At 42.8% G+C, this 21,535-nt stretch overlaps 5 protein-coding genes across 14 annotated transcripts; 4 read left to right on the top strand and 1 right to left on the bottom strand.

Annotated features, from left to right (window-relative positions):
• The first annotated feature begins 1,433 nt into the window (after nucleotides 1-1,433).
• Nucleotides 1,434-6,708, top strand: LOC129587449 (uncharacterized). 3 transcript variants are annotated; one of them, XM_055481194.1, is made up of 10 exons: nucleotides 1,435-1,735; nucleotides 1,806-1,851; nucleotides 1,967-2,003; nucleotides 2,399-3,891; nucleotides 3,951-4,043; nucleotides 4,112-4,527; nucleotides 4,708-5,023; nucleotides 5,298-5,408; nucleotides 5,568-5,705; nucleotides 6,200-6,708. In XM_055481194.1, the coding sequence occupies exons 1-10, from the start codon at nucleotides 1,602-1,604 to the stop codon at nucleotides 6,428-6,430; spliced, it is 3,015 nt and encodes a 1,004-aa protein (XP_055337169.1). In that variant the 5' UTR covers nucleotides 1,435-1,601; the 3' UTR covers nucleotides 6,431-6,708. The 3 variants fall into 3 exon arrangements, with proteins under 3 accessions (XP_055337171.1, XP_055337169.1, XP_055337170.1); XM_055481195.1 differs by lacking the exon at nucleotides 5,298-5,408; XM_055481196.1 differs by lacking the exons at nucleotides 5,298-5,408; nucleotides 5,568-5,705 and having other exon boundaries at nucleotides 1,434-1,735.
• Nucleotides 6,709-7,100: 392 nt separating this feature from the next.
• LOC129587553 (uncharacterized) lies at nucleotides 7,101-10,093 on the top strand. 2 transcript variants are annotated; one of them, XM_055481352.1, is made up of 5 exons: nucleotides 7,101-7,251; nucleotides 7,502-8,071; nucleotides 8,389-8,463; nucleotides 8,654-9,337; nucleotides 9,456-10,093. In XM_055481352.1, the coding sequence occupies exons 2-5, from the start codon at nucleotides 7,508-7,510 to the stop codon at nucleotides 9,603-9,605; spliced, it is 1,473 nt and encodes a 490-aa protein (XP_055337327.1). In that variant the 5' UTR covers nucleotides 7,101-7,251; nucleotides 7,502-7,507; the 3' UTR covers nucleotides 9,606-10,093. The 2 variants fall into 2 exon arrangements, with proteins under 2 accessions (XP_055337327.1, XP_055337325.1); XM_055481350.1 differs by lacking the exon at nucleotides 7,101-7,251 and having other exon boundaries at nucleotides 7,262-8,071.
• A 332-nt stretch (nucleotides 10,094-10,425) lies between these two features.
• On the top strand, nucleotides 10,426-11,815 carry LOC129587468 (mitochondrial import inner membrane translocase subunit Tim8 A-like). Of its 3 annotated transcripts, none has more exons than XM_055481231.1 (2): nucleotides 10,426-10,607; nucleotides 11,207-11,808. In XM_055481231.1, exon 2 carries the CDS (start codon nucleotides 11,223-11,225, stop codon nucleotides 11,487-11,489), a length of 267 nt encoding a protein of 88 aa, XP_055337206.1. In that variant the 5' UTR covers nucleotides 10,426-10,607; nucleotides 11,207-11,222; the 3' UTR covers nucleotides 11,490-11,808. The 3 variants fall into 3 exon arrangements, with proteins under 3 accessions (XP_055337206.1, XP_055337205.1, XP_055337207.1); XM_055481230.1 differs by having other exon boundaries at nucleotides 10,426-10,630; nucleotides 11,207-11,801; XM_055481232.1 differs by lacking the exon at nucleotides 10,426-10,607 and adding an exon at nucleotides 10,640-10,832 and having other exon boundaries at nucleotides 11,207-11,815.
• Nucleotides 11,816-11,846: 31 nt separating this feature from the next.
• On the bottom strand, nucleotides 11,847-15,687 carry LOC129587467 (COMM domain-containing protein 4-like). Of its 5 annotated transcripts, XM_055481227.1 has the most exons (11): nucleotides 15,522-15,687; nucleotides 15,177-15,410; nucleotides 14,506-15,070; nucleotides 14,151-14,437; nucleotides 13,389-13,460; nucleotides 12,952-13,017; nucleotides 12,856-12,895; nucleotides 12,673-12,792; nucleotides 12,516-12,593; nucleotides 12,280-12,450; nucleotides 11,847-12,094 (listed from the first exon to the last, which is right to left on the bottom strand). In XM_055481227.1, the coding sequence occupies exons 4-11, from the start codon at nucleotides 14,151-14,153 to the stop codon at nucleotides 12,039-12,041; spliced, it is 606 nt and encodes a 201-aa protein (XP_055337202.1). In that variant the 5' UTR covers nucleotides 14,154-14,437; nucleotides 14,506-15,070; nucleotides 15,177-15,410; nucleotides 15,522-15,687; the 3' UTR covers nucleotides 11,847-12,038. The 5 variants fall into 5 exon arrangements, with proteins under 5 accessions (XP_055337202.1, XP_055337204.1, XP_055337203.1 ...); XM_055481229.1 differs by lacking the exons at nucleotides 15,177-15,410; nucleotides 15,522-15,687 and adding an exon at nucleotides 13,784-13,803 and having other exon boundaries at nucleotides 14,506-15,132; XM_055481228.1 differs by lacking the exons at nucleotides 15,177-15,410; nucleotides 15,522-15,687 and having other exon boundaries at nucleotides 14,506-14,788; nucleotides 14,948-15,008.
• A 3,476-nt stretch (nucleotides 15,688-19,163) lies between these two features.
• LOC129587386 (moesin/ezrin/radixin homolog 1-like) lies at nucleotides 19,164-21,310 on the top strand. Its single transcript, XM_055481119.1, has 5 exons — nucleotides 19,164-19,440; nucleotides 19,627-19,954; nucleotides 20,070-20,592; nucleotides 20,691-20,800; nucleotides 20,915-21,310. Exons 1-5 carry the CDS (start codon nucleotides 19,345-19,347, stop codon nucleotides 20,989-20,991), a joined length of 1,134 nt encoding a protein of 377 aa, XP_055337094.1. The 5' UTR covers nucleotides 19,164-19,344; the 3' UTR covers nucleotides 20,992-21,310.
• The last annotated feature ends 225 nt before the right edge of the window (nucleotides 21,311-21,535 follow it).

Below are 21,535 nucleotides of genomic sequence, written 5' to 3'. Positions count from 1 at the left end.
ACCTGCAGCTTGTAAAACCATCTCGAAATATCTGACTTTGTACAAAATACGATAACCGAGAACTGCCATATTAAATTGTTTACACAGCAAACTTATGAGCAGTATAAGATCAGAGAGGCAATAAATACTAATTAAATTTAATTGGACAATCAACCAGCATTCCAGAATAAAACTAAACTAGTAGCTAAAAAGTAATCATCACTGATCACTATTCTTTTAGAACTCATCAGCCAAATGTCAGAAACAATTAGCCAATTTCAATTACGCAGAAATATATGTTTCATCATAAAAAAATGCGCAGACGGTAAAAATCGTTGTAGAACAGTTTAAGTAAAAAACTCACGGCAGAATGCTAGACTCGCAAAATAAAGTATTTCAACACTAGCAGTACAAGCCAAACAAGCACAGGGCGGAAATTTCAGAATCACAGAACATAATGCATTTACAGTGGCAGCAGCCCTATTTCTCCACCTGCAGCTCCGGGAAGGGCCGAGTGAGAACAATTATTCCCCGCTCCGTGGATACCGTCTCCAGCTCCGTCGTCGGCTGCACGACCCGATGAGAGGGTTCTATTCCGGTGATGTACTCGATGGCGTACGTGCCCATCTGGTGCGAGGCAGGCGGTGGAAGATAGACACGGTTCTCCTTGCCGTTGTTGACCACTGCGTCGTACTCGGGCGGAGGATCCCAGGCCAGCGGCGCTGGACCACAGATTCGCGAACAGGATGACACGGAGATGGTCGCGCTGGTCGGCGATCGGAGCGGAGTGCCGCGACGACGACGGTACCGGATAATGAAGACGTAGACGAATGTTGCTGCAGATCCGACGAGAACAGCCAGGATGACGGCATAAGCGATTTGGGTAGAGGATGCAGGCATGTTTTCACTGGATAATCGTGCAGATTGATGTACAGTACTTCGTACTTATTATCGCGTCTAAAAACTTTGCGGCGACGGGTGACTATTGCTTGATAACCAGAAATATTCAAAACTACTTGTAAATAAAATACTGAAACACAAGCAGTGATAAGATTTATTACGCTACTGCAGTATCTGAATCCGTCTGCTCATGCTAAAAATTTTCGAAATTTTCGACTGGACAGTCAAGTCCACAATTTTTAAGCGGAAGTGGCGTACCGTGCCGAGCTTACTGAATAATTTTCAAATTTAGGGGCGGTAGCGATTTAGTACCGCTTCGTGTTTAACACTTCCTGTTCCAGCCAGTTTATTTCTGATAACTAAATTCTGTTATGCATATAGCACTTTTAAAAAGTTTTAAAAAGTACCGTATCTTAATTTTCTAAAAATAAAGAAAAGATTTCCGAAATGTAGGAAGACCAAAACAGAATTCCATCAGGCAGGCAGACTCAGCGCGCAACTCCGTGGGCACCCAAGGACAGTCCAATATATGATAGCCTCGACGCGCTACGTTTGAAGCGCAAAACAGCCTCGAAAATGCATTTAGGGAATTTTAGTCTTCCAACTTCTTAGGCTGCAAAAACCTGTTAACTAGTTCTACTCTAGCCAACGGATCCAGCATGTTATCTAGTCGCTAATCTTCTTATTTATGTTTCACAGCTTGCTACTCTTTGTTTTTTGAAATGGATGGCAGTGACGAATGGAATCCTTTGGCCCGGGCACTCCGCAAACAGCAGCAGACGGCGCCGACCAGTTATTCGAGAATTCCCGAACCATCAGACCCGTATCGTCGACGTAGTCGGTCGCCTTCGCCACGGTGCGTGGAAGGTTTTCGAAGTTTTGTAATATGTGGCGTCTAGTTGGTCAAGTGGTTTACTGTTTTTTAGTTCGCTTAATTCGCACGGAGTCGATAGCCGCAGTGATTTTCCACAGGTAAGAAAGCCACAAGCTGAAGAACTTCGCTTATCGTTGTTTCTCGTTAAGAAACAACAATCTTACAACATGCTCAAAATTGTTTGACAAACCTTTTCTAACATAATGGTTTTAGGATCGATATCGCGAACCACGATCGGCTTATTCGCAAGGTCTGTACGAATTCTGTTTTCTGCTTGCGCGCTTTCTGCTTTTGCAGTTATGTATAACTATAACTACAAGCTATGTATTGGCACACAAGATAATAAATTATATGATCAGTACGAAATACGGTTCAAATACCGTAATTAAGTAATTCCGTATGAAAAATTTCTTATAATTTATGGTTGTGAAGTTTCTTGTAGTATATTACAGTACAAGTATATTATTTTATCTGCCGCTTGCAAGTGAAAGATACTGTCTGCCATTTCGCTGTAGATTTTGAGCAGAATTTATTGAAGTGCATTTAATCATTTAATCGTATATTCGTGACATACTGGAGGTTACAACGTGACTGTTTTGTTGCAGGTCGTAAATTCTTAGCGCTAAAATGATTGTTAATTTTTAGTTCCAGTGGACTCGCATTATCAGCGTCGGGACCACCAGGGCCAGCCTGCGTACCCATCCGATCAACGCTCCCCTGTGCAACAGCGTGATTTGTCTCGCGCATCGGACAGGCGCCCGTTATTAGACGATTTCTATGCGTTTCGTCCCGCTCTCGTCTCGCGTGGCCCGGAACCCATCCATTCCGAGTATCAACCCATCCGCCGACGGGATCCATCCCCGCCGCTGCGCCAACCGCCAGCCTCTTCGGATTACCAACCCTTTCCACTGAGTGGTGGCCCCGATCGTCGTCATCATAACGAGAACTTCGCTCCCATTCACACTTATGAAAACCGACCTGATCAGAGAAAGCGCGGATTAGAGGATGAGTTTGATCGCGTTCCGAGGCGGGGAGATCTGCGGGATAATGATTTGCCTGGGCAGAGGAAACTCTTTCAGGATGCCGTCCGATCGGCATTGTTGATGGATGTCGATGATCGCTTGCCGCCAAAACCGACGTTCAATGAGCCGCGGAGTGCTCGAGATGATTATCCACAGTCTGATGGACGATTCCCAGATATCCATGTGGCAAGGAGTGAACCAAACAGCCTGATGGATAATTATCCGCCACTTGAGAGACGATATCAACAAGACGTTCGTCCCTCTAAGACTGAATTAGTCCGATCACGGGACGGATATCCACAGCCCGAACGGCACATGCATGGAGATTTGCGCCCAGCAGAAAATGAATTTCCTGGGCCACGGGGCGATTTCTCTTCGCCGGAAAACCGATTCCAGGGGAATCTTCAACCTGTAAGGACTGAATTGCCGCGACCAACACAAAGTTATTCGCATCCAGAACAGCTATTGCGCGAAGACGTCCGTCCAACTGCGGCGGAAGCCGGATTGTCAAGGCCGAGTGATGGTTATTCGCAATCTGAAAAGCGATTCCCCGAAGATTTTAGAACAACAGAAAGTGATGTACAAAGGCCAAGGGATGATTATTCTCAAGCGCCTCTGGAAGGCTTTCCAACAGCGCATCCAGTAAATTCAACGGCATTGGGCACGGAGATCCCGAAGGGGGTACCCGTTGCGATGGAATCAGCGCCGCTGCGAGGACAGCTCGCTTCTGCACCACTGGTTGCAGAAAAAGTTTCCAGACCCGTGGTGCCGGAAGAACGAAGCTTCATGGCACTGCAACGGGCGGTGCGGGTCTCTAAAGAAGAGGCTGAGAAGCGTGTTGAGGAGCAGAAAAGCAATGGATTCGGACTTTCGAAGAAAGATAAGATTCCGGTGACACCTGTTAAGCAGTCACCACAAACGCAGTTAAGCAGCACGGTGACATCTGTTATGCAGCAGTCACCAAGCAAACCACAAACGGAGAGCAAAGTTGAACCTGTTGTTCCAAAAGGCTTGCAGCAACCAGGAGCGAGCAAGCCAGGTCCACCCCCGGCTCCGCTGTTTCCGTCTGCAGGGAACATTCAAAGCGCCGCAGCAAAGAGCACCACGGAATCTAAGGTGGAAAATGTTTTTTTTGCTCTGTTATAAGTGACTGACGGTACTATCCTATTTTGCAGGGATGGGTCGATACTTATCCAGAAACGGAGGAAACAGTTCCAGAGGAGCCCACCGCGCCAGTTTATACAGCACCTAAACCAAGCCCCCCAAAGGTTGGTGTTTGTTAATATTATGATAATAGCGTATTTGTTGCTGACATTTTGGTATTTTCACCTTGTAGTCAAAGCCGCTAGTGTCTCTTCTTCCGGAACCAGCTCCGTTGTTTCCTCTTCTTCGCTCCGAGAAGGCAGCACTATTGCATTATCCATCTGATGAGCCGGTATTGCGCATGGATGCCTGTCCGACTGGTTTGGATAATCCTTTGCTACAGGCGTCGCCACCGCCGCTTTGTCGTCCCGGGATGTCGAATCCATTGCTGGATTTCCCGCGAAAGCCGCTATTGCCTATGTTTGGTCAGCCGTTGATAGCTGAGTTACCACGTCAGCAAATTAACCGAACAATGGATTACGGTGACACTGATTACCGACGTCCCGAACCATACAACGACCGGGACAGGGAATATTATGACAGGAGGAACGGACATGAGCAGCGAGTTGGGGAAATGCACGGTGGATACCATACAACAGCAGAGGAGCGGTACAGCTCGAATTCTCCATATAAAATTTTCGACGGCATGGTTTTTTTAAAATAATACATTTATCTTTTATTTTCTGAAATGCCTCAGTTTTTTTGAAACCTGTTACGATAAACATTATGGTGACATATCGAATATTTTCTGACATTGAGTTATAATAGTGAACGGCTAATTTATTCTAGATATGGATATGACGAGAGGAGAGGAGGAGATTTTCGGCCAGTGGATGATCGCGATGGTTACAGACATGAACCGCGTGATGATTACCGTTATCCGGCCGAGCAACGGAGACCGGATCCACCGCGTCCGCTTGATGGCTCGGATGCGCCGAGAGCCAGACCAGAAGACCCGGCTTTGGAAGAATTTTATCAGCAACTGGCAGCACGGTCGTCATCTTTTGCTGGGGATATTTTTGCTGTTAATGATCAGCTACCGCCGCGGCGTTCGATTGGTGATCCTACTGGATCTCGTAATGAAAGTGTCCGAAATGCGGAATCGGTACGGAACTCTTCTTTTGTTAGTATTTTTTAATGTTGTAACATTTGACATACGATTCACGCCCGCATATAGCGTTAAACAATAGAATTGATTTCTTTATCTGATGAATTTACATCTCATAGGCTTTAGCATAGTTGTTTTTGGTCTTCGCTCTGCTCGACTGATTTTTTTCCCTACCTTAATCATTGAAGTTGATTGATCAACAAAGCACTATCAGCGTGAAATTTAAGCCAACTCAGTTGGATAAAGTGAAGGTTTTCAAGGCCTTTTGTAGGACCGGCCCAATCAGGTTCATGCGCAACAGGAAACAGGATCTCACAGTGAGCCTACGGGCAGCTCTCCCTCCGTTAACAAGCTGCTCCTCAATTTAATAGTGGCTTTGGCGGTTAGTTGCTTGCTGTTTGTTTCTCGTTCGAAATTTAGTTTGAGATGCTAGGTTATATGTTTTCCCAAATCAGCTAGCGGGTGTTCGGTGATTCTCATCATCTCAGAAGCGGAAATAGTGTTTTCTCTTTCTGATTATTGTCGCATGAATCATTCGTAGGAGAATGATCGTCAAACTGGTCAACGGCACAATGCCATGACGTCCCCTGACGAAATACAGACGGTCGAGATGGAAGACGCTTTCTCTTCCGGTGCAAATCAGCCGAATTCTGGGGCGGACAGTAGAGCAGATTCTCAGGTTAGCGCAGCTCGGACAATTATTAACTGGTTAATTTCCGGGCTTGTGTTAATGTACAGATATTGTTCATACTTTATGTTATTTGACAGCAAGATGCTGTGTTGCTTGAAGCGTAAATTGATGATCTTGAAGACGATTTAGGCTTGTAGATTTTTTTTTATCAACGTACTTTTAAGTTTTATGTACGTTGATAATAAAAAATGTATGTATTATGTACTTCTTTCAGTTGTACAAACATCCTTTCCAAAATTATGATTTAAGGTATATCGGCTTGAAGTCTTGAAGTCTCGAACGGCTTTGGAGGCTGCGGAATCTATAAATAACTACAGTATATATAATATGTACTGCTTCTTCGTAGACGAAAAAGCTTAAGTAAATTTGATATGCTATTGTACTACAACAACTACATGATTTCAGTAAACCTCGTGTTATGTTTTTAATTTGGTTGACTTTGAATTATTGCCGATTTGCGATGTGCACCCATTTGTTTTTAGACTCCTCGATGGGTGGAAGGTTTCTCCGTATCGGACTCTGTGTCGCCGCCCACGAAACGAGCTAATATAGCGTCGCGGTCCTGTCGTGTTTGTAATGTGGACTTTGGTAGTAGTGAAGAGCTGGTGGCGCACATCAGGACACGGGAGCACATTCAGGCCTGCGGTCCAGTGAAACCGACCACCGTGGATTCATCCCAGTTCCGACCGGTTGGCGGGCGATATTATTATTGATGCGGTGCTTCTTTCTACCTCTATGATTTACACCATGTGAATTAATTGATTGTGTACAGGTTTTGGGAGTTTGAACTCTGAATGCATTAAGTTTTTGTCGAAGATTGCGTTCGAAGAGGCATTCACATTGTACTTTTTAAGTTATGAAATCACGCATATATACATTGAATTTAGGTTTCGGTTCTCTGTTATTTTCATTTCAACAGCATGTTAGGTGGTTTGTTGGTTGTGAGTTTTGGCGGTTTAATTTCACACCATCGTGAAAATAAAGTTGCATTGCGCCTTTACCCATGTGCCACCACCCTTGCGTGATCCCGCTTTACAATAACGTTGGAACGTTAGTTCTTTGCAGGAAACTTGGCACTACAACCATTGTTTATCGAATTTTTTATGGCTACCGATTTACGGTTGACCGTTGGCGGGTATGAGGCGATCAAAACATATGTTGCAGAAAAACCAGCATACCGATGATCAAGGAAAAAATGTCAGTTTTTAAATTCTATCTTCACACACTGATAAACAGTCTAAATTGCATTCTGATATGCTACATATATGGGTGTAAAGACTGACGAGTGGAGCTCAGAAAGTTAGGTATGGTAATTTCTTCACCGTCCCACCGCTGTATTAATGATATAGTAAATCAAATTTTACCAAGAATAAAAATTAATAATGTTATCGGAAAACTACTTCGGGCTTCTCTTTTCTGCTGTCGATTTCCTCGTGTGCGCTGAAATAACCAGTAATCTCGTATCGCATGACCTCGTCGCATCCGTACCGCCCCAGGTCGAACGCTGCTGAAGCAATACGCACCATTTTCCCAAGTACGCGATCTGGTACCAGTAACTTCCAATTGCTGCAAAGTCCGAACGTCGAAGGTTCTCCGTTTGCTTTTCAAACGTTACAACGCGTCGACGACGGAATCTACCATTTTATAGCATTTCACTACATTTTCACTCTGTCGAATTTGTCGAATGAGACCGTAAGCAGCCTTGTGCAGACTTCAACTGAGAAGGCTGTGATCTGCGCTGCACGGGGAAACATTGCTGATTACACTCATTACACTGATTACAGACAGAAATGTTGTCGGCACTGGTTTTGGATGAGTGCCACTGTGTAGTGGATGTTGTGCGAAGCGGCGGACTTCCGCAGCGCGGAATGGTGTGGGATGTGATTCCCGGGCAGGGCGTCATGGTGGACTTCGACTACGCTGACCAAAATCGCCAACTGGTGCCGTTCGATCAGTGCTTCAAGCCGCCCATGCGACGCGATACCTACAAATTCATTCGTGGTGACACTGTGTCGGTGCTGCTTCAACGTTCCTCGGACAAACCATGGTGCTGGTATCCGGCCGTCTTCCTGGCCCATCTGACGCAGAGGACGGTCTTTGTGGAAGTGAACTTCAACGGGAAACTGAAGCTTGAAGTGGTGGAGAATTGCCAGGCTCGGAAAGCGCCCACCGAGTACCAACCGCTGACAGGAAATGCGCTTTACAAGCATGTAGTGCGCGATCGAACTAGCGCCCGTCGGACGGAGGCGGATAAGCAGTTCTGGGAGAAATGGGGTACAAACGGCCTGGGATATGAGGGAGATAAAATTAAATACACGTCAACATCGAATCAGCCATCCCCTCACCGTCACGCTGTACGTTGTTGTCGTTGCATGATCACATCTTGTTTTTTTCTTAACCTTATGGTCTTATGCGGCAGTTTACAAGTTAGAGTATTCACTAGATACTGCAGGTACTGTATTGTACAAATTACGAGCATGCTGTAGCACCACAGTATAAGGGTTAGCAATTCACGTGCACAGGTGAGCGTCAACACGCTCACAACGACATTATTACAGTGTTATAGTTTCGATAAATTAAAAAAGACTGTTAATTTTCAGTTTTTAAATTTTATTCGTAATTTATGGGGGAACGCAACTGCAACACAAAATCAAAAACCATTATCTTTCAGAGAGTTCTTTTCTCGATAATAATGCGCTACAGAAAAGAAACGCCGTCCATAAAGAAGACCGCGAATACAATTCTGGTAAGCTTCATTTTTTTAATAGATGATTAACAATTGTTGTAAATAGTTATGTAACGGAGCTTCAATTACTTACCTAAACTATGCATTAATTTACAACTTCTTGTACTTCTCGTGTTTTACTCTACACAAGTGCTTTTACATGACCTTTGTCAACGTTAATGTGCCACACTGGAACTTTTACGAAATTCAGGAGGTCACTGGTGGCATCGATCTGGACGAAAATCAGTGCAGTATCACGGAATTACCGGTGGATTTATTGAACGCGGTATTTACCCACTTGAGCGTCTACGACCAACTGAAATGTCGCAGTGTCTGTCATACCTGGGATGTCCTTGTGGCGTCGTTGCTGTCCTACCGGTTGGAGTTAAATGTGGACACATGCGGTGAGCGACTTCTGACCATTCGCCTGCATAAACTGCTTCTACCAGCCACCAATGTGCTGATTCTGACCGGCAATCGGACACACGTGAGCGGCTACCTGCCACTGCGCATTCTGCGAAAGATGCTGCAGCTGAACGGTGTCAAAGTGTCACGCATCGTGCTGGTCAATTTATTAGTGACCATAATCGATGTGTACGATTATTGGAGCGGTGGAAATTTCCTGCCCCTGCTGCCACTGTGGGCGGATGTGTGTGAGAAATTAACGGTAATCGAGGTGGATGTGATGCTGTTTTCCATACATCAGGCGAAGTCATCCACGGTGACCTATCGGGTGAAACGGCAGTCGATTAACTTGAAACGCGACGAGTGTGTGGGTACAGTTTTGGAAAGTTGGTACCCGGGAGTTAGTAAGGAAGACTTGGTCAATACAGAGAGAAAGTTGCGCACCGAGTGGGATAATCCTGACCATAAACATCGGAAAAATATGTTTTCGGTAATACAAACACCCAAGTATAATTTGTGCTTGCATGTCGGATTTGCATGAATATTATCAGCTGACTTGTAAGATGCGGTATGAATTAATTCTTTTACCGTTGTTTTGTTTGCTGCAGATGATCAAGGTGTATCAGTCAGGAGACGAGGGGTTTGCTTCGTTCAGCGGTTATGACAGCATCCCTGATAATCTACCACCACTGTCATCCCTGCGCAAATCCACTGTTTGGTTCCTGAAGACACGCTATTTGGATGCCGGCAGTAACTGACGAAATGTTGGTAAATATTGTATTTGGTCACAATTAAACCAAACTTGGCGATGCTCACAATCCGCTGAAAGCACTGCGTCGGTTGTTTTGATGGAGTGCAGCGTTTAATTGTCATATAGATATATTGTACTAACGTACTCGTGTATCTGCATAGCTTGCTGCGCGAAACTACAGCAATATGGCTTCCAAAATTTGGCTTTGTAAAATGTAAATGACCGATTATTCTGAAACTTAAATTTTGCCGTATTCTGTTTACCTTATTTCTCTGTTTACTTTATTTACTGTTTACTTTCTTTCGCAATTTTTTGCTCTTTACTGATGGTATACAACTAATACAAGCACATGTCCGATATTTTTATTTGGTAGCATTCTTGCATGATACATTGTTTTCGATGGCTCCATCGCAGCACTTGTGTACTAACTGCTTGATTCCATTTTTTTACCCCCGTTAATTGGTCAAATGATCCTAATCACCCTAATGTGCAGTAAATCAGCCATCGATGGCGCAGTGTTCCCACTACTTGCCAAGGGAGATGTCGCATTTGCTCGTTGAATGATGTTTATAAGACGTTATAATGCATATTATTATGAATTATTTATGTTGTGTATAAAGCATATTGTATTAACGAAAAAACGAAAACAAACACATTTGGAAAAAAATCATGTATGTACTCTGTACAGTGGTTTAACTTATTTAATACGGTAAAATAATAAAAATAATGACATGACTGTGCGCCATGTGGACGGTTACGTTACCAACATTATTATTCATAAGAACATTTCCTGATTCTAATTGCACGGTTATTTGCACCAGTGACAGGCTTCCTGCCGCTTCCAGTTTAATTTTCCACAGTTTCTGTATCTTCCCGGCAGATTGATCTCTCCTGGGTGAGACGGATCTTCCTTTGTGTTTACTAGTACATTTATGCTTCTGGGTTTTTAACAAAATCAGGAATATTTCTGCGACTTCTTATTTATCGGAAAAATCGGAGTTAAGCACCCGTAAGTCCACAGATACTCGCGCGGTAAGTAATTGGGGAACATTGATTCCGGTTTCGCGATGCATTACGCACTGGTACCATATTGACATATTCCAATCACCTTCCGTTCGCAGTTTGTTTCCGGTTTTTCGCTTTGATTTCCGTAAACTCATACGTCTAATACAATTTCAAGATTGAGAGATCCCTGAAGTCTTGCGTAGTTTTCGGCTCGTGCGTCTGTTCATCGGTGAGCACTAGGCAGCACGCATAGGCTTGCAGTGGTGGTGCTTTGGCCCGTTTTGGGGCAGCTTCAAGGGAAGTAGATTCAGGGATGAGGGCTTTTCGCATTGGAAATATCCGTAAACGGCGTTACCCTGTCGAAATTTAAAACCCTTGCTTTGATTGATTGCAGATACTGTAAATGATTTACTATTGGAGGGTTTTACAGAAAGCCGAAGCTCTGCTGTTTGCGTAGTACTTATCGTTAGTAACTTAGATGATGCAACTCAGGGGCCGTAAATTTCGGTTTTTCGTCATTTTTACGTTTTACACTTATTCATATAGTAAATTTATCCGACTGTGGCAAATGCTATTCTACATGTTTCTTTTTTTATTGTTTAGATTGAATCGCGTGAGAATGTCGTTTGACGGATCGGAGGATTTGGCAGCGGTAATGGACTCGGATCTGCAGGATTTCATCCAGGTGCAGCAGCAGAAAGCGCAGCTGCAGAGTTCGGCGCATAAACTGACGGATATGTGCTGGGATCGGTGTATCGGGGATAAGCCGTCCTCTAAGCTGGACGGCAAGACGGAGGTCTGCCTGAGTAACTGCGTCGAGCGTTTTATTGATGCCTCCATGTTTTTGGTCAACAGACTGCAGAAGAATTTGGCATCTCATACCTGATTGATGTCGTTCTTAAAAGTTTGTTCTTTTACTGATTTGTATTATGACTGGCTCGCTGCGAGCCTTCGACGGGTGTTTGGAATGATGGTGTTGTGTATCTGAATGTTTTAATGTGGGGTGTGGAAGTTGTGCTCTTTTGTAAGTTCTTATTGGAATTTGGTGCGGATGTTGTGTGCATAAACTACGAATTATGAAAGCTGTTTTTTGTTGTTCAGACATCAGATTTATCATGCTGTAATCGTGCACACTCTTGTTCATCTGTCATCCCTTAAACGGAGTGCTGTCGCAGATATTTCCGTTAATTACGGGGAAAATTACATATTAACGCGTACAGTGTAATCGTACTTAATCGGCAAGTTTACAAATTTCAACTTTATACACGATTTTCTTTCAGTTCGGCATTCAGCATGAGCGAAAAATCATTAAACTAATAACTATGTTAAATAGACATGAAAGGGCAACAAATGCAAAATTAACCAATAAAATGTTAATTGCAGAAATCACAGCATCAAAATACAAAAAATTTTCTGTGCAGGAACTGTTTACACTTCACACTGACGGGACCTTTGGCAATGAATCCATAATATGCAAAATTTCCGATATTTCTGCAAAACCAGAAGTACTGTTAACTTATCCGGCCAAAAGAAGGAACTATTCTTACTAATTCCTGATTTTTTAATTTCTTTTCACGCATAACATAATGAAACTAACCATAAAACGGTCGTGTCAGGCGCAGTTACATACGAATAAATTTTTGCATACTGGAGTATATTTTTCCTCAGTCACATACCGTGCTTTAAAATGAGCATCTTTTCCAAACTCATGCTAAACACATGAGACCGTAGATGCCCGTCCTTCTCTAGCTTCATGGATACCGCGATTCGGAAATCGGTGGCCTCTTGTTCGGACGGAGAGCGAAGATTCATTTCCGGTCTCCACTTTAACTCGGTCAATCTGGAAACTGCAGACAACATTTCAGGCCGCCCCTGATAAATCTCCAGCATTATTATTTTGTACTCAACTTACTTCGAAAACCGCCCTGCAGAAAAACTTGGGCAAATTGCGGCGTCGACTGGTAAACTTTGCTCAAGCTTGCCGCATGTTCTGTTGAAAGACAAAAAAATTATCAACTTTATCGCTGTCACAAGAACGGGAAATTTATTTACCATCCTGTCCGTTTTACCTTTTGGAAATCCCAGTTGCTGCAGCTCGTTCGAAAAGACTTCTGCGCTGACATTATACTTGACAGCACTGGATAAGAAGAATTCCACAGCAGCGATAACGATTTTGCTGTCTTCCAATGCTGCCAGAAATGAAGAAAGTTTGCACATGTTCATTTAAGCCAAAAACTGTCAACAATTCTCACATAATTTAGCATCTTGACAAATTTTCCCAGCGGCTTCGGACTATAAAGAAAGCCATCAAATCCAGACTACACAACTCCAGTGATAAAAATATTTACCGCTTCCGACATCTCCAGCAGAGTTTTCGCTACCTCCTGCGCGAGCTGCCGCATTTTGATGGATGTCTACACACATCACAATGAAGCAGTGCAATAATGCCAGATTTAAATTTATTCCTTAGTGGAACTTAACTTACAATTAAATATGAGCTACGCAAAACAAATTTTTAAAAAAACGCATAACGCAGCTTAAAATTATCGCATACAAAGGATTTTGCAGACTGAATGGCTTCTATAAATTCTTAAAAAACCCAACGAAAGTATTACATATAAATGAAAAGTGTAGTAGACAGAAATTCCACTAAAACGTTAATCAAAAATTTAAAATACAACCAACCGTAATAAAATAATACATTTAAAATACAATTTAAATTTAAAATACATTTTAAAATACAACAATTTAAAATACAATACCATTCTTCACACGACATACTTACCAATTTCGTTAACAGAGAAATCGCCGCCAGAGCCCAGTCCGGGCAATCAAGATCTCCGCAAAACCGGAATTTCTGTAAAAGAAGAAAACAACAGCGAATTAAAAAATTCCGTTTTTGTTCGGTGCACGGTTAATTACCGAACTTAGGAAACGAACAGAAATCGAAAAGTCTTCTGTCTGGGCACGAGAGGATTATTATAATTATCAAAATCAAACATTCAACCAAATTAAAATGTCAAAAACGCTACAAGAGGGGAAGCCTGGTATGGCAATAAATTAGGAAACAAGCAGAAGAATGATCAAACTCAAGGAACACAGACACGGTATAGTGACTGTAGTCGGTTTTGTAGAATTTTTTGAAATATAAGTCTGCATGTCCGGTAGCCTTTGACTTACTTTGTGAAGATCTTTAGTTCCTGAATTAACAAATACACAAAAAAAACAGCGAACTCGAAACAAATAATGATAACAGTTAACAGTGTAACACTGTCAAGTGTCAACATAACAAGAGACAACATTGTCAACAATCACAACATCATAACAGTAAGCTCCTACTGACTTACAGAACTGCAGCCTTAATCACTTACTCCACATTAGAAACTTGGGATTTTGAGTGTCAGCCAAATCCAAAGTTATTGTAATGTAATTTTTAATTAAAGATAATGTTATAAGAAATAAGTAATAAATGTTAATAAATTATGAGACGCCAGACGCCAGAGGCCCAAGCCAAACGCTTCTCACTGCATACGCAGTACGCACGTACCATTGTTTACAAACGTCCGAAACAAAACAATTTCACAAGATCCGCTGAAATAATAAATCTAACGGGATAGTGGCAAATTCGAAGAGTCAAAAGCCAAAGTTCGAAACACACAAAAAATTAAAAATACAATTCAAAAGTGAAAACTGAAAAAGAAAGTTTTCCAACTTTTCCACCAGAAAAACTACACACTTCCTGGGCCCTGAACTAGTTTATGCGCTAGTTTACAGTACTGTCGTGTACGAAACTCTTCCCTCGTACGGTAGACTGCGACATCTTTCTGAGCGCCCCTACAAATAACAATTGATTTGGTTTTATTATTTTAACATTTTAGTTGGTACTTAAATTTAGAACTTACTGGACAACTGCCGTTGGATAACTCTGAACCCGCCGATTGTTATTATGGAAACATTTTATCAACGGAAGCGCCGACGTATTGACCTTTTTGCCACCACAAAATTCTGGGACTGTGCATGCTTAAATACCACACGGGAGCCACAGATCTTACTGCCCTCCACTCCGTCACGGCCGATCTGCAGAGTCCGAAGCGCAGTTCCAGTGCGACAGAATCGACCAAAAGCCCACGTCCACTGAAGAGTTCGGTTAATCGGGATATTCCGTACATGTCGATTATCAACAAGCTACCAGGTGGGAAGGCGATCGGATCGGGTCCAAAGGCGGCGGAATTAATTATGAGAAAAATATGATTTAAATGTTATATCTGTTCGGGCGTCGTGGCTAACAAGCTCATAACTTCGTTCACCCTTATTGTTAGCACCACCACCGCCCGACGCGCTTACCATCTACTCAGCCAATCGTCTGCCGCCGGCTGTTTGATTATGGTGACCCTTTCGATTGCAAATTGGCAGCCACGGTGACCCTGCTGATCTGCGCCGCGGTTCTGCTGGTCTTTCCATGGCCTCCTTCGCCATCAACCATATTGACATTACCCCACAATACGCCGGCATTCTCATGGGAATTACCAATACTATCGGCGCTGTGCCGGGAATCTTCGGTACCGGTCCCTACCTGGTGCGTACCCTGCCACAATCTGGTTCAGTAGTCCATTGTCTTCCATCTTCCATGGGCACGTCACGGCCGGCATTTTCACCCGACGGTGTCTTCTACGCTTATTGCGCCTCGGGAGAACTAGCTGCAGCCCTGGATATAGAATAAACCGCAGACAGCGCAGCATCAGCTAGCTGACCGAAGATGACATATTGGGAATCCCTTCCACCATGAATCCGTGTATTCTTTTTGTGTCTGTTTCTTCCACAGAAACCGGAATAATTACTGATATATTTCGTAGCCGGTGGCAGTTTACTTGCTTTTAAATTTTATTTGTTTTGATGTGCTATTGAACTTCGAAATTACCGTCAGCATGTTGGGGCGCCTACTTTCCGAGAAGCGCTGCAAATTTGCAATCCTCAGTATTTTCTACGTGCGGTATATAAAATGTTCACTTCTTCAGATGGTTTACGGAGAAAAAAGATTGTGATACGAGCAGTCGCACTAAATTTGCATCAAAGCACGCATTTTAGCAAGTACGCGTAGTAAAACAAATGAAGTAACACTGGGACTAATAATGTTGCGACGCTTCTGACGTTCGGACTTCATGCCAGCGCTGTCCGGCAATCGGCATTGCATTAATCCAGATAAAGTGCATGATTAAAGATAATTAATGTGATATCACCTACGCGGTAATCTTTGCGCAAACGGTGCATTCAAAACATCGGTGCACATATTTGGTCCACATTTTGTGCGATTTGCAGTATCAGATAATACGATGTTCACTCGGCGGCTGGCATGCATTCACAGACGCCTTTGATTAAACATTTTTATTTGTTGAGCATCTACACTAGAGCCTTATTTGAGTGATCTAACTTGATTGGTTCATTGACGGCTACTGCAAGTTCACGACTATCGGAACCCTTGCACCACGATGTCCCATATAAACGTGGATAACATTCATGGCACCGGATTCGTAGCCGAGAACCAGAGTCATTTCGAAGTCCGTGCCTACGGATGGGGCACCCGATTTCGTTTGGCCAACGCAGGTCAACCCGACCATTCCTTCCACGCTCCCATTCCTGTACCGACACGTCGGGATGGGCGCTGCCCGTATGTGGAAAGTGTCACGCTTCATTATCTGCTGGACGGGGCCACGATCTTAGGTGTGGATTTGTGGGATGGCCCAACCAAAATTGGTGCTCATGATTCCATGTCTATTAAAACCGGCACCGTGTACACATGGTCTGTACACCAGGTTATCAATTATGGACTGAATGTATCCGTTTCCGTTAGATTTCATGACAGTAAAACAATTACTTTTCATGCTGCATCGGCGCAATATTACTTTGTGTAAGCGTCTTCAAATTTAAAGCAATTTGTTTCTGTACATTCCCGATTTTCGAATATGCTGTGATTTTCGAATATGCTGTAAACCGATCAGCTACAGTGGTGCACTTTCTAGTCAGAACCGTTAGGTCAAGGTGGACATGGAAACTTGATAAGCACAATAATACGAATATATCAGGATGTTGAGCGAAATGCGGCGCAACTTTGAAAAAGTTTGATTACGAATGCATATACCTTCAAAGGTTTTGCAAAATGCCAGTAAATTTAAGCGGGAAAGCGGTGTCCTCACGAAAGCTTTAAATTAACTTTTAAAAGGGATCAGTAAGCAGACTTATTCATAACTTCTTCGATTGTCAATCGTATCCCCTGCATGTCGGATGCAGAAAGCTGCTTGTCGCCCATCTCCAGGATGACCGTCGCATATGTCAGAACTCCAGTAATTATCTGCGTAGCCAAAACAGATTATTAGCTGGTTACTACCTGTTGATTTTAAGACCGTAACACGCTCCCACCGTCACAATAAATGTCCGGTTGATTGGAAAAACGCTTCCAACGGTAAATCCAAGGTGTGCAGATCGCAAACGGCTCAGATGAAAGTATACATCTAGTTTGTCGTCTTTACTGCTTAACCAGTTACGATGTAGAGCTTGTTCAATGCGTGGAAGGATTTTCTGAGCCTTTAAAGCAACATTCACGAGGTACGTGCTAAGGGTTTGCCATGAGACTCTCACCCTATCACACTTGCAGCGAAATACTAACCGAACTGAATGCAGCTGCCGTTTGCCAGCAAAGGTAACAAGACATATATATACAAAACAGACTACTGAAACAATTACAAATTTTCTCGCAATGCAACTAACAATCACATGCTCGTGCATGCTGCTTCGAAACATTGGCGACTGCCTTACCTTTTCGTTGACGAACAAAAACCGAAAGGTCATCAATGACAACCAGAAGATTCCTTCCAGCAATACAATTTGCGCCGCACTGACTTTCGTTCCTTGTTTGATAGCGTCTATACTTCGCAGAATGGAAAGGACATGGTATGAGTACAGCAGAAACGTTATCCACGACAGGCTGGCATCCAAATCCCGCACCTGCTCACTCAGCCGAAAATGATCAACCAAACTATCCATGCACATTTCAACCATAGCACTGGGTTTATCCTTCAGCACTTTCTTAGCGTATTTCCCGAAAAGTACACCACTGGCTATGCAAATTTCGAATACAACAGTTTCAGACAAGAAATTGCTCAAACCATTAAAATTGCTGGTTATTTGCATGCACCAACTCAGAATTCGACAAATGACCGGGTATTTAGTTAATCCCAGATCAGCATAGAGAGCTTTATTTGCCATAAAGAAGGATTCCGATCCTTGCAGATCGCTAAATGTACGGGCACCATGCCATGAAATGCTTATTACTGATAAGGTCACGAAGCAGAGCGTTAGCGCAATTGTTTCCTTTCTAGTGAGGTTGCCCTTAAGCTGCTCATCCAGTTGGGTGATCATCTCCACCAGTTTGTCGTATATCAACATAAAGTAGATTGTACCCACCGCAACAACGATGTACTTTAAGACGCGCGTACCCATTAAAACGACACTGGCGGCGCTGATGTCAATTCCCGAACCATTGTCGTTTGCCGGTAATCCAGTGACGACTGCGCCGTATAAGCGGTACCCGTACATAAGGATCATGGAGGACAATAGAAGTCCCACCCAACACAAATGGACGGTGCGCATAAGAAACAGTATGAAATTTGGGACTTTGCATTTTGTGTTTTCCGCTGCAGGGTGTGGCCGTTTTGACAAGCATCCGTAACCAAAACATTTTAACACGAACAAAAAAGGAGCGACACGGTAAGCTATAAAGCCACGCTTTAGTTTCGTCTGCATTTTAACTAATGGTAATTTGTTTCTGTTTTGCTATCCAAAACATTAAACGATGCACATCGAAAGAAGAGGACGTCGTTGTCGCAACTCGCAGAAGTGTGATATCCAGGCTCTTTCATAAGAGTTATCTACAGCTGCAAGCCTTACAGCTACTCTAGTGTTAGTTTGTTATGTAGTAATTGGCCGCGTTGCGTTACTTTCCAAAAATTAATGCTGACACTACGCTGACTAGAGTACAGTATAATTCTCAGAAGTTCAAAAACATGTTTAAATTGTAAAATCGATAAGGATCAGTTACTTCGCTGGTATACATATTAACACTCTTGGTATTTAAATTTCGAACTGCACTATTATACATTAGATCTGTCATGTAAATAATAAAATTTTTAAACGCTTTGAATATTACTAATTGGCATTTTATCCTGTAACGCTCGGACATCGTGCTAAGAGCTGACGAGTCTCAAAAGCGTTATTATTATGCCGAAACAACAGAAAGGAAAAAGGTCAACCTGATTTTCGAGTAGTCTAGTGATTGCGCGATGCAGTTTTTAAGCCCTCACTGGAAGGAAATTGCCATTGTTAAGTCTAGCAAATATGAGATGCCGTTATCTGTAAGTATAAGTATATATGCGACTAATACGAGTACAATAGCAATAATGCTATCTGCATTTTGTGTGGATATCGTTATCATGCTGCGTGGTTATCGTTACTGCTGACACTGTGTTTGTTTTCGACTTTAAGGATCAATTAAGAAGAAAGTCAAAATTGTACTGTTACCATCACTCGAATCGATACAAACTAACGGCAACGAAATACGAAATTCGACTAACACTTATTAGATAGAGGATTCAGATTTTTCCCCGTTAATTCTGCTTTCATTTTCCCTGACCAACGGCATCCTACCTTCTTGTTGATTTTGGTTTGAGTTATTTTTTTACAAAGACAAAATGCCGAAACTGTTTAATGCCCGTATTACCACCGTCGACGCAGAAATGGAGTTTGATGTTAAGGAGAGTGTTACCGGCAAAGAGCTTTTCGATCAGGTTAACCAACACTTTTGGCAGTTATGAGTAATACGAGTACGTATACAAATTGGAACGAAGATACTTTTCTAGTAAATGAGTTTTAGTTAGTTACGTATCAATCCACGTTCCGGTTTTCCATGAGGAAATTGATCGCGCAATGTGGATGCATCGTACAATATGGCGGCATGTTTCGGGTACTTTTAGGTGTCAAAAGTGATTGGTCTCCGCGAGATTTGGTATTTTGGCCTGCAGTACACCGACACCGAAGGGGATGTTACATGGATTAAGCTAAATAAAAGAATCACAGATCATAAATTCACACCTTCGCTGCCCTTTATGTTTCGCGTCAAATTCTTCCCGGAAAATGTTAATGACATTATAACCGACACCACTTTGAAATTGTTTTATCTGCAAGTCAAGCATTCGATCGTCAATGACCAATTGTACTGTCCACCGGAAACTAGCATTCTCCTAGCGTCATTCGCCTGTCAAGCAAAATATGGCAACTACAATAAGGAGACCCATCCGGCAGGTAGACGATACAAAACGTATAAATTAACATTCTAACTGGTACGAGATAAAAAAGACAATAAATATTCGACAGTATTAATACGAATTACGTATTGGCTCAGTTTGCAAAACTACAGGATATCTTGCGAGTGACCACTTGCTGCCGCAAAATGCTCGAAATCAAGTGAAAACGGGGCAAGACAACGAACACTTAATCAAAAAATGGTGGACGGAACTGAAGGATTTATCGCGTGAAGAAGCCATGCTGGAATATCTGAGGATTGCACAGAATTTGGACATGTACGGGGTCAGTTATTTCCCGGTCAAAAACAAACACGGCGCCGAATTGTGGTTAGGTGTTCATGCCCAAGGGGTATACGTGTATGAGAAGCAAGATACTTTGCATCCCAAAGTCAAATTAGGATGGGACGAAATACGGAACGTTTCGTTTAACGACAAGCAGCTTATCATAAAGAACAATGATAAGTCTATTGCCGACGTCGTGTACATTACACTGCGACATCAGATTTCCAAACGGATTCTGGCATTAATAATGGGCAATCATGAGTTGTACATGCGCCGTCGCCAACCGGACACCGTCGAGATACAGCAGATGAAAATGACGGTTAAAGAGGAGAAGTTAGCCCAAAAGCAGGAACGGTAAATTTTGCTGGCTTACAACCAAAATCTGCTTTCGTAATAAACAAAATACGTGACGTTTTGTTCCTCATTTCTTCAGTTGAAAGGCTTTTTTCCAGAGAGCGTCTGCTGCGTGAAGTACAAGCGCGAGAAGAAGCGGAACGTGAGGCACGCAATTATCAGAATCAGATTCGTATTCTGCAAGATGAACTCCGTTCACGTAATGCGCGTACGTCACTCGTCACTAGTTAAAGCATTGATTGTCTGAGTACCGCAGCCCAGTTGTCAACAAGGGTGACAACAAGTGCAGCGCTATCAATACATGACCTTTTGTTTGTTATAGAACCACCCGAAGGAGCCTTGCCCTATCCCATGCCAGTTCCATCTCATGTCCCATGGAGTGGAGCAACGCCGCCATAAATTAATGATATCATGACGCTAAGGTTATCCAGGCTTGCTCCTGTGGCACAAGGTGCCAAATTAAAATGTAACCTGCTTAGTGAACACTGAACACAGTGATGGAAAGATATTAATTTTGTCAATCCTTCTGCAAATAGTTTTATTTCTTCCTATGGGTGCGGTACCGTTCTCCTGCATGAAGGGTAGAGGCAGTACTAAGCTGCGTCAACATTTAAAAATTTTATTCCTGCCAGTCATATTTGTGCTTATTGAAAGTATATTGCGACTGCTCACCGTTGCGTATTTTGGTTGTATTGTTCAGAAAAAAAGAGGACTTCCGTACCCCCGAGAACGGTCAGCGTGAAATACGCTGATCGAAAATCCTAAATGAAAGATTTACTGTACTGTACTTACAAAAAATTCAAAAGCCCAGTACTCACTACTACAAAGTACTTACGGACGTTACGGTACTGACTTATACGATATATTCATGTTACTGGTTACTCTAGGTATAGCAAATAATAAACAATTTGTTGCTCCTGTTGTTGTTAGCAGTTAGTTGTTA

Source organism: Paramacrobiotus metropolitanus, unplaced genomic scaffold (assembly GCF_019649055.1).
Source record: "Paramacrobiotus metropolitanus isolate TYO unplaced genomic scaffold, Prichtersi_v1.0 Parri_scaffold0000025, whole genome shotgun sequence".
NCBI classification, from domain to species: domain Eukaryota; kingdom Metazoa; phylum Tardigrada; class Eutardigrada; order Parachela; family Macrobiotidae; genus Paramacrobiotus; species Paramacrobiotus metropolitanus.
This window is presented reverse-complemented; position numbering and strand designations above follow the sequence as displayed.